The sequence below is a fragment of the Apteryx rowi genome, unplaced genomic scaffold (assembly GCF_003343035.1).
Source record: "Apteryx rowi isolate R43461 unplaced genomic scaffold, aptRow1 scaffold_2, whole genome shotgun sequence".
NCBI classification, from domain to species: domain Eukaryota; kingdom Metazoa; phylum Chordata; class Aves; order Apterygiformes; family Apterygidae; genus Apteryx; species Apteryx rowi.
The window spans coordinates 1,799,154-1,810,281 of NW_020448307.1; the positions used below are offsets into that span (position 1 = coordinate 1,799,154).

At 60.0% G+C, this 11,128-nt stretch overlaps 1 protein-coding gene across 2 annotated transcripts in view; it reads left to right on the forward strand.

The window, feature by feature from the left end:
• FGF1 (fibroblast growth factor 1) overlaps positions 1-1,684 on the forward strand; it is a 4,065-nt gene extending 2,381 nt beyond the window's left edge. Inside the window, exons 2-3 of one of the 2 annotated variants that reach the window (XM_026063383.1) lie at positions 1,280-1,383; positions 1,490-1,684. In XM_026063383.1, the coding sequence (XP_025919168.1) occupies positions 1,280-1,383; positions 1,490-1,684 (299 nt within the window). The remainder of the gene's footprint in view (positions 1-1,279; positions 1,384-1,489) is intronic. The other variant, XM_026063384.1, reaches the window with a different exon arrangement.
• Positions 1,685-11,128: the final 9,444 nt, after the last annotated feature.

Genomic DNA, 11,128 nt, shown 5'->3' on the forward strand with positions numbered 1-11,128 from the left:
CTTAACCTTTTTTCTTGTCGTTGCTGCTGCAGCGAAAGGCAGCTCAGAGCAGGGTTTGGGTTCGCAGGGCGCCGCCGCCCGAACCTCCCCGGGTCGTCCCTTTAGCTCGGGTTGCCTTACCAGGTGCCACCCCAAAACCGGCTAGGGCAGCCGACAAGAAATTAAACACTTGACTCATTCTCGGCCCTCAGGGTGCAGAGCTGTCGCCGGCACCTTCCCGCAACGCCCGGGTGCCTCCGGCTTTCACCGCGGCGCAAGACCAACCTCGCCGGAACGTCCCGGGCCGCCGCGGACGAAGCCCCCCGCTCGTTTCCAGAAACGTGCCTTTCCCCAGCCTTGTTTCCTCTGCTTCGTCCCATCGCTCACGGAGGCAAAACAGCTGCGGAGAGCTGCAAAAAGCGTGCGGGTTCAGGCACGGGAGCCCCCCGCCGCCCTCGTCCTCGGCTGCCTCCCGCGGCCACGGTCCTCCTCCAGGCACAGCAACCTCCAGCAAAACGCCTCTTCCCTTGCCAAAGCCCTTCTTGATAAACATATTAATCGAGAACCAGAGCCCGCTTTTAACCATTTTACTCTACTTTTTAGCCCCAAAGTTCCTGGTTCGGATCCGGCGCAGGTCGCAGACACTGAAAGTCAGGGATGARATGATCCGCTGCCGCTGCTGGCCTGTTCCCACGCTTGCCGCGAGCCCCTGCGCAGCGTGGCCGCCTCCGCTGGCAGCTTCGGGTCTCACTTTAGCGTCCRGATCCGGCCGTTCGCGTCGCGGCAGCCGCCAAACCGGAGCAACGCAGGACGTGGCTCACAATCCCTGCGATACGGGAGATATTTTCTGTTTCTGCAATAGTGAGCAGAACCGGCGCTGACGGTGGCGTCCCCAGTCTGCACCTCGGCTTGCGTTTCCCTAGGCGACTCCTTAAGTGTCCTGGCAAAACCACAGGAGAAATTTGTAAATTAGAGCCAGGATTAAAACGCCAGGCTCCCGCGTCCCCTTCCAGCGCCCTAACCAGCGGGCTGCCCTTCCTTTGGCGGCAAATAAGGAAAAGCTTGGTCTTTGGGTCCTAAAACACGGCTGCGGGGTCCCTTTGAAGGGGAGGGCACAGGGAGACGTTTCTCCTAGGTGCTGTGCTGCTTCTCAAGCTCTCATAAGCGGGGCTTCAGAAAAAAATACCCTGCGAACTCTCCTAGGAGCTTGGGCACGTCTCTGACAACAGCTTTTCTTTTTTTTCCCCCTCTTATTTCCCTCTTATTTTTGTTTTTGGCGCTGTTCCGTTCGGGCTTCCAGTTCAGCTGCAGCTCAGCGCGGGAGGCGTGGGCGAGGTGTACATCCGGAGCACCGAGTCGGGGCGGTACCTGGCCATGGACACCAAGGGGCTCCTCTACGGCTCGGTGAGTCGAGGGGAGCCGTGGCGGGGCGGCGAGGGCCGGGGGTCTCCGCCGGGCCGTGCAACCCCCCCCTCCCTCCCTCACCGCCCTTCCCGGGGCTCTTCTCCAGCAGCTGCCGAGCGACGAGTGCTTGTTCCTCGAGCGCCTGGAGGAGAACCACTACAACACCTACGTCTCCAAGAAGCACGCCGAGAAGAGCTGGTTCGTGGGACTCAAGAAGAACGGCAGCAGCAAAGCGGGGCCGCGGACGCACGGCGGCCAGAAGGCCATCCTCTTCCTCCCGCTGCCCGTGGCCGCCGAGTAGGCGAGGARCCCAGCGCCGGGCGCCCCGGAGCAGCTTGGCTCGGCTCGCCCCGTCCTGAYGCCGCTGCCCGCCTCCCCCGTGCAGAGCTTCCGATACGTCCTCCGGCCGACCTCAGATTGCACCGTTATTCGTGCCGCCGAGCGAAGCCTGGCAAGGAATCCTTGCAGATAGCTCCTTTGCATTAAGCTAAGCTAGCACCAGCCAAAGCTCTCCATCCCAGGCAGCTTATCCCTCCTTGCAGCATCAGCATCGCTGTATGTCGTGCTAACGGCTGCCATATATTATGTGCATTTATTTATTAAGTAAATCCCTGCAGGGCAGGTGCAGGGCAGTTGTCCCGTCTGCTTTGGGCTGAAGCTGTAAATAAAACGTGCTGGTATAGCGGCAGAATAATAAAGCTTGATATGCAAGAGTGCAACAGGGTATGTTTGCTCCTAAAGTAGAGCAGCTTCAGCAAAAACGTCCCAACCGCCCTGGGAGCGGAAAGCAGGCTGCGGCGCCCCTTCGCTCCRGCGTTGCTTTGGGGATTAGAGCACAAATCCCCCCGCTGGGATGGCAGCAGCGGCAGCGGGGCGCCCGGGACCCTGGCCTCGAGCGGGATGTGCTGCGGAAAAAAATCCGGGAAAACCAGCATTTGCTGCAGCTCAAATGCCCAAACCTAGCGTTCCCACCTGCTAGCGCTTGGCTTTCCTTATTCAACAGTAAGGGGGGAAAAAAGGCATTTAGGTGCAATGCGTAACTTAATGTAGTTCAACGTTACAGTGTTGAAATAATAACTCTGGGCCGGCTGTGAAAAGCGCTCCTGTTCATATCGGAAAAGATGGTTAATCTAACTTATTTTGCCTTTATTTTCGTATAATAAATCCCTGGAAACCGCAGAAGCACGTATTTGGCAGGAACGTCGCAGCAGCTCATCTGCTGGCTCCAYGCAGCTTTTCAGAGCGACGGGACTATTAGGTGAGCCGCTCGGAGCGCTTCTACAGCTGCGCGACGGCTTTAACGTTTTCCTACAAAACTTTCTGAAGGGCGAAAACAAACGAATTTCCTGTTTACACAGCGCCGGAGCCGATTCCGGCCCCGCCGGCGCGCTGCACCGCGGCGGGCGCAACCACAGTACACAAACCCGGGTTTTTTTAGGCGCACGCTGCACCTTCTGAAGCGTCCACACAAGGCCCGCAGTGTCCACTAATTAGACATTGCAATCTATTTTTTCCTGCCAAGCGACTTTCCGAAGAGGGGTGTTGCCACGCCGAGGCCGCCGCCGTCGCGGGAGCACGGCCAAAGCCACGCTCCGTCCCCGAGCGACCGCGGCCGGGGGCGTCCTGCCRCCGTCTGCTCCGAGAGCGGCAGCACCCGCGTGCGGGCGCCCTCACCCCGAGTCGCAAAGGATGCAAACGGGCTAATAACGACATTTGCRCCCGCAGCCCCCGTCAGCCAATGCACCGAGCTCTCGGGGCGGGGGGGGGGGAAAAACCTGCGTCACATGGCTAAAAAGCTGCAGAAATAATCTTCGTCTGCAAGTTTTTTTTCTTAAAGCTTAACGGCCCCGCGTGGCGCAGGGGGAACCATGCCCACACCGAGTCAAAAGGTGAGTTCGTCTTTCTCTGAAACGCTGCTGAAAGCCGTCTGGCACCCTTTCTACACCGAAGCGTCCACGGGAGCGCCACGCTGAAGCACGGCCTGGTACGTCTTTACTGCGTGAACAGCTCGCGCTCGATGGACTACCAACAGCAATTTCCAGTTTTCRCTTATTAACTCCAATAGCCAGAAAGGCACTTTTTTATTCTATATACAAATTAAAACACTTTTATTAAAAGAAAGAAGAAAGTAATGCTTGCAAAAATCTGCTCAGCATGGACAACTTCCCCCCCCCCCCCAAATTAAACACAAAAGTAGAATATCTTGGGGGGGTTCAGCATCATTGCATCACAGGTAAGGCAACTGGCTGGCCCTGAACCAGTGAATACCTGTGACCATTTGGCAAGGTTGACTTATTTTATATATCTAAACACACGTAATATCGCTAATGGCATGTGGACACGACCCAGGTGTAACAGGTAACRAACGGTTCACCAGCTGCGGTGCCATCGCAGGCCAGGCGCACRCTCTTACTTACCCGAGCAGGGAGGTAGGATGCACTGCTTCAGATCCCAGCGAAGGTGACTGCCGCTAATGGGCTGGCTAGAAGCAAGTGCACAGCTGGTTGTAATACCAGCTAACGAGCCCTAACCCAGGAAACCACAGCGCCTTGCCCATGCGCTTCATGTGCCTGCAGCCTACGTCCGCAGCACTAGTTTCCAAGGTCATGAGACGGTTCCCTCAGCAGGTTGAACCCTTCAGCCTCTATCTTCCAGGCTGCTATGAACTTTTTGCTTAATTTCCAGTTTGCTTAATATGGCTAACATCCGAGAAGTTTGTCATTTAAACCAGCACCTAGCAGTATCCACTACGTGTCGGGTATCTGTCAAAGTCCTGGATTTAGACCAGCAGGCGCCAGGGGGGAAGAGGACAAGGACAGGACACAGCCGCCTCGGATGTCCTTGGTAGCTCTGTCCTGGCAGCTCCAGCACGTGGCTAAAGGCTGAAGACGCTGCTTGTGATAGCAGACACAAAGATGCAAGCTGGGACAAGACCGAGTGCTGCGGACAGCAAATGGCATCAGCAGCCTACTTAACAAATATTGGGATAATTTTCCCCGTGAAAGGCTGGGCTGTCACTCAACTATAAAAAGAATGAACGCATGAACAGGTGATCCAGCTTTCTAATTAAACTGGAAAGTTGGAACGTGTAATATTGGAGTTAGTCACGCCGTCTTCCAACACCTCATTAACCCCAGGGCATTCCTCTCATTAGACATCTGAAGCTCAGAAATTACTACCTCAGATATACACTCGACGCCCAACTGGGGAAAAATGTCAACACTTTGTCTGAAAAATAATCCCTAAGGAAGCCACAGTAATTGCTTCAGACAGGTGAACAAGCAAGGATGACATTACCATGAGAAATTACACTTAGAGTTTTGTCCTTAGGGTGAGAGGTGAGGGGAAAAAAGACTTACAAGATTTAATAAAATTGTTACGCTTGAAGGTCTTTCGCGAGAAGCGTGGCCAGCGCAGGTGTGCTGTAAGAGGATTTCTGAAGTGTGTCGTAAAGATGGAGAAACAAGGCCTGCAAGACAGGGTTAGTTAGGGACATGCAGCTGTGTCGTGAAAGGGTGGAGGTGTTTAGATGCTTAATTAAATTTGCAATGTTTAAGTCAAGCAGCTGGACCTGTCTCCGGGATGTGGAAGCGCCGAGCGCCCTCGAGCAGGACAGGCGGCAGGAGCCGACCCCGTCCAGCGGCGATGGTGCTGGGTGAGCTCCGTCCGAGCTGCTTTCACCCGAGACATATTCCTGCCTTGCCGAACGGCAGTGGGTGGACACGCTTCTGGGCGACCCTCGCRCTGAGCAACCGCAGGACGCAACGAGGGAGGCAAGCTCGGTGTTTGCTCCAAAACCGGGCGGTGAAGGGTCCGCGTTGCTGATGGTGGGAGGACGGGGCACAGCGGGGCGAGGACAGGGAGGTTCCACCCAGACCAACCTACCTGCAATGCCGGGAAGCTTCCCCAGCATCTGGGTCCCCCGTCACTTTATGGTGAAACCCAGTTCTGCCGACCTTCAGCTGAACATCCCACAGACCGCACAACTGGGATGTCCCRGCTGACCTTGCACAGCCAGACAGCCCGGCATCCGAGTCCGCCTGCGGGGTGCCCGAGCGCAGTCTCAGTCGCAGGCAGTGGTGGCACTGCTGGTCCCTGCGTGGCCCTGCCACGTACAAAACTGCAGCACCCCGAGCTATGACAGCAGCTAGACCCAGCCTCCAGCCAAAGCTTCACTGCGGAGAGACCGCGAACGAGCTCCTGTCAACCTGTGTGATCCCAACGATTCCCGTGATAAGGTCCCATCTCCTTTGAAATACTTTATGGAAACAGAAAGAAACCCAAAACTMGTCCCTTACCTGACCAGAAGAGGAAAGCCAACCCCGAATCTCTCTGCAGACGTCTGCAGAGATCCTCCCCAGCCCAGGAGCTAACTACCAGTGAAAGACATCTGCGCACGTACGAGCCTGATGGGTTTTGCAGGCGTGACGCTGGCCGTCGGGCTATCGGATTTCCCGACATCCCGCTTCCTCAGCGATGACGGCTGCTGGTTGCACCCCACGGACCACCCCGCCAGCTGCTCACCAGRACGACTCTCCCATTTTTAGGCTCCCGCCACAGTCCTAAAGGTGTGCCAGGAGGAGGACGAGGCGGCGCAGGGAAGATACCGTCCCATGGGATACCACAGCTCCTTCTCCTGGGGCTGAGGTCTGAGTTTGCTCCCACTCATTCACAGGAACAACTTCATAAGGGCTCCCAAAGCTGGGTTTCTGCCTCCAGCACCTGTCTTCTACCATGACCATGACCATGACTATGACCCCCAAACTTGTCAGGACCCTGTTTGCTGCCTGTTGCCCACCTCAGGCCGCCCGGTGCATCCGGGCGCATCAGGGGAGCTTCCAGGAGCTTCGTGAACGTGAACTGGAGGCAGAGGCTCAGCGGATAAAAGAACATGAAGAGAACGTATTTGGAGGTGAGTCRAGTGTCACATAAATAGCAAATCTGAGACCTCGTTTTGATAAAGCTCTGGATGACAACAGCAGGGGCACGAGCGAGAGCCAGGGCACGGAGAGAAAGAAACGGGCTCCGGGTTGGCGGGACCCCTGCCCGGTCGAGGACGRCCTGAGCAGCTCTTCTCCTTCTCGGCCGTTGAATCCGCAGCAGCTCAGGCAAGGGGAAGGAAGTAAAGGGCCGCAGGTTGCAGCTGAGAGACGCTGCGCAGGAGGTCTGTCGCCCAGCTCCRGAAACCCGGAGCGATCCCGGAGCGCCCGGGCGCCGGCAACGCAGCCGCGGCGTTGCGGGGGCTCCGCTCCTCCTTCCTCCCCGCTTCGTGCGCCTCCGCGGAGATCTGAGACCCGGCTGCTAGCTCCTGCTAAATGTTCATCCTGCAGCAGGAAGAGGGGCAGGAGGAGTCACCCAACCCATCGCCCAAGAAGAGCTGCGGCTAGTTCTTAAAAATATCGCACTTTACGTTAAATAAACACCACTCCGCCACGCTGCCGTTTGCTAGGAAAGAATGTAAATCTGGACCTAGTGGCTCCCGCACGCTCCCCATGTGTCACACGAAAATGCCCATGAAAGGTAAAGCGGCGGGTCGGGCTCCGGGCGCTGCGGCGGGGCGTCGYTGGAAGGGGCGCTGGGGGGGACATGGCCACTTCGCACGACGCGCCGTGCCGTGCTGCACCGTGCCRTGGGCTCTTCGACCCGGGAGGAGCTCCCTATGGATGCACAGCACGGCGCCCAGCCCTCCCCGTGCCCGCGGGAGGCGAGCGGCTTCGCGGAGGTCATTGCCTTTCATGCAAGACCTTTCGGCACCCAAGGCCGCTTTTACCTTACTTTCAACCTTCCCGAGCGGTTTGCAGCAAAACGCTTCACTTTAAAGGCTGCTGCTCGGCGGGGCAGCGCTGGAAACCAGTTAAAAGAGATTTCGGGAGCAGCCCCTGCACCAGGGTGCCTGGGGGGCGGGAAGGGAGCCGTTGACCACAGATGCAGATGGGGAAGGAGATCGCTTCCTCCAGCGCCGCGGTGGGAGACGGGAGCGGGATGCCGCTCCGTAAGGCGGGCTGAGGCGCGCGGGGTGCCGCGGCCGCGGGGCTCAGCCCCTCCCGGCCAGGGGGTCTCCTGAGGCTGCGTTAGCCGGAGGAGGAAGCCGGCGCTGTTTAATTGCTCCGTATTCGCCTCTCCCAGGGGCCTGCGGAGCTCCGGGCTGCGCGCACGGCACAAGGGAGCCGCCTCCCGCCCGCCCGGCTCTGCACGGGCGTTGCTGCTGCGGGAGCGCAGCGCGGGCAGGGGCAGCGCGGCCGCACGGCGCCGGGCAGCGCTAGTCCCGTTTCCTAACCGGTTTTCACGCGGAATAAAGCAGAACGGAGGAAGACCGAGCCCCTCCGGCGAGGCCAGCAAACGCTGCCCGGCGCGCGGCTCAGGCTGGGCTCGACGCTGCCAGACGCCGCAATCCTGGGGGGTCTGCGCCGAAAAAATGCAGCGACCCCCCCGCAGCTCCCTGCTGGACACACACAGCGCTGCGCTTCCCCCTGCGAAGACCACGTTCAACGTCACGGTGTCCCGGCAAGTCCAGGAGATGGCAATGCTGAGGCATCGCCGGCGCCGGAGAGCCGCGGCGTCCTGCGCCGCCGCCGGGCAGAAACCGCGCTGCAAACATCTGGATCAGCATCTGGATCACAAATGGGGCAAGAGAGAGGGCGCGTAACGGGGCGCTGGGGAATAGAAGCGATGGAGGACAGAGTCCGAAGGCAGCTTTGCACTGCAAAGCCTTGGCCGGGGATGCGGAGGGAGGGAGAGGTGCCAAGGCAGCGAGACGGGGGGGGGGTCTCTGCGCCCCCCCAGGCCCCGGTGMCTGCGGCCGCCCCTGCCCACCTGGTGCCCCTGCAGGTGCCCCAGCGAGAGCAGCACCGCCGCGGTCCCGACCGCCCCGCCAACCCGCCACGGGGAGGACGCCAGTGCCGGGGCAGCGGAGGCACAAGGGGGGGGGGCGCGCGGCCAGGATGGGTTCTGACCCCCTGCACGGCGAGAGGGTGCCGCCGGCAGCCCCGGCCTCCCCGCGTGCCGAGACTCCAGCGGTGGAGCCGGCGCCTGCCGCAATCCAGGCCACCCACGGGAAATGCCCGCGGGATGCGCAGCAGCGGTGGAAAACGGGGTGGCCAGGGCTCGCCGGCGCGGGGCTGCACACCAGGCTGCTCCCGGCGCCGCACCGTCCCTGTGGGCTGCTCGGGGTGGCTTTGGGGCAAAAACAGCCCAAAACGACCAGCCGTCGCCCTGCTCCGAAGGCCCCGAGCGCGGGGACGCTGCGGAAAGGCACGGCGCTCCGGCCGCCCCGACTCTCGGGGTTTCCTCTCCCCGCTCACTCGCTGCCGCAGGAAACTCTGCTTCCCGCGTCAGGCAGATTGCGCGCGACCATGTAGACAAACGCATTCATCACGCTGAATTCCCAAGCTGCTACGTGGTGGAATTTCCGGGATATGGATCCGCTGCCGCTCGCATCCTTTCGGCCCCGTTTCCGGAGCCGGGATGCTGCACGGCGCCTCTGCGGCCCCCCCGTACCGCCAGCTCTTCCCCGGGGCCGCCCGCTGCAGAAATAAAAGCGGCCGCGAGGTTCAAGACAAGTTAGCGATCGCCGGCCTAATTTTGGGGCGAAAAGGGCTGCATTAAAGCGCTCCCGGCGGGAGGCTGCCCTCGGCCGAGCGYGCGGCTCCAGGGCTGGCGGCGCCATCCCCGTGGGCTCAGCGTGGGAAGCAGCGCTCCCACCGCGGCGCCAGCGCCCCCGGGAGCCCCCGCGACGGCTGCCGCCCGTCCCCAGCCCTTCGCCGCTCATCCACCCTGCAGCTGATGCTCCCCGTGCTTCTCTCTTTTCCCCCTCCGAGACGCTAGCCGTTTCAGCGGATCCATCTGGATGCTATTAAGGAAATGTCTCGGGCGCACCGAGGCCGCTGGCAGCCGGCTCCTTCCCTGCTTCCTCTGTGCCAGCCGCGGAGGCTTGGGAGCAGCCTTGCGCGCGGCGGCGTTTGCAATATCAGCATATAAAACAGCAGCAGCAGCGGAGGCGTTTCAGGTGCTGAGGCCTCGGGGGGGGGGGGGTCGAGCCGAGGACGCCGGGGCGGCATTCCCGGCCCCTGCGCTAGGCATTCCCAGGGCGAATCCCCCAGCACGGGGGGGGGCTCGAATCCCGGAGGGGCAGCGCCCRAGCAGCCCCCCCGGGGACCTCCCAGGTTTCGCAGCTTTGCCTCCCCTGGGTTCGAGAGCTCTCRCCGCCGTTTTTCCGCCCTCCTTCGCTCCAGCGCTTTTCCCTTTTCCGAGCAGCGGCGTGCCGCAGCCACAGCTCTCGGCGTGCTTTTACGGAGCCCCTACAGCTGCATCCAGACGGCGGCCACGAAGCCCCGTCAGCCTTTACGACTCGACTCGGCGCCAGATCACCCTCAGCTTAGGGCTCGCGCTGGTGCTCGCGCACGTTAGCGCGCAGGACTTACTGCGKGCTTGGCAACGCCTCTGCCGAGCCTGGATGCGGATTTTAACGGGGGGAACGAAGAGGAAACGAGGGAGGGCTGAGAGCAGCAGGCTGCTGCGACGCCGGGGGCGCCGGGCTCTTCCGGGCCACCTGCTCTGCTCCCGCGGGATCCCGGCAGTGCCCACGCTGCAGCGGCGATGCCGGAGCCATCCCGCACCACCGCGCTGCCCCGCGCTTTCCTTGCCGCGGGGCAAAGGCGTGCGGCGGGTGGTGACACCCCCGTTTTGTTGCACGCAACTCCCATTTGGTTGCGTGTTTTAAAAACACACCTTCGACACAGGTTAAAAAAGGAGGAGAAAATTTTCCAGGCGCAGCCATGAAAAATTAACAGTTTTAAACATTCAGACTGCTAGATTCCTGCTCTCTGTACGCTCAGGCCCAAACCTCCAAGCCGCCTCTCCAAGGCGAGTTCCAGCAAAACCAGCTACAGCTCAGGGCCATCTGCATCCAATCTTTACTCGCTCAGCCGGATCCATCCTTGCGCACGATAACGGAAACRCAATATATGTGAAGAATTTGCAACAGAAAACGAAATGCTGCTTATTTTCATAGAACTAAGGTTGGACTCCAGMCTCTTTACTCTCGCAAAATAAGTCAGCATCTTTGCTTGGTCCCTTCTCTTCCTCCCTAGTGACTCCTCAGACGGGAGCCGTGCGCAGGGGGGCACGATGCCCCAGTGCCGGGGGCCGGAGGCACGCAGCACTGCCCTGACCAGCCCTCGTTCAAACACCCTTTTCCACCGTCTCCTCGGAGCTTCTGAGCAGACTTTGCTCTGCATCCACATAGGAAAACGTTATATATTTTCTAGCCAAATTTTCCAAGCAAAAATTCCTCCGTACTGCAGGCTGCCCGCACCTGGTCCGTGCCGGTCCGTGGCGAGACCCCCACGAGAGGATCCCGCGGGAACGGCCAGCTCGCCCACGTCTCTCCATGCGCCCGACCTAAACCAGCAGGAGCAAGAAGAGCGATTGAGGATGGGGAGTTTTTGCAGCGTGCTCTTCCAGAGAGCAAACCAGCAAAYTGCATGCCTAGGAATTCCTTAACCCGGGCATTTCAAAGCAGGGTCGAGCGAGGGGGGCTACAAAACACGGAGCAAAGATGCACTTTTTTATCCTCCCCTTAGGCGACGGGGAAGCGGGGAGACGCCAGCAGGCCCCCGGCATCGCTGGCTTACAGGGCCGTGCTCTGCAAAGCCTGCTCTTGCCACCTTGGGCACCTGCACTCCCAGGCTCGTTTTTAGGCATTTTTGTTCAATTATGAAATTTGAAAACAGGCTGTGACAAAGTG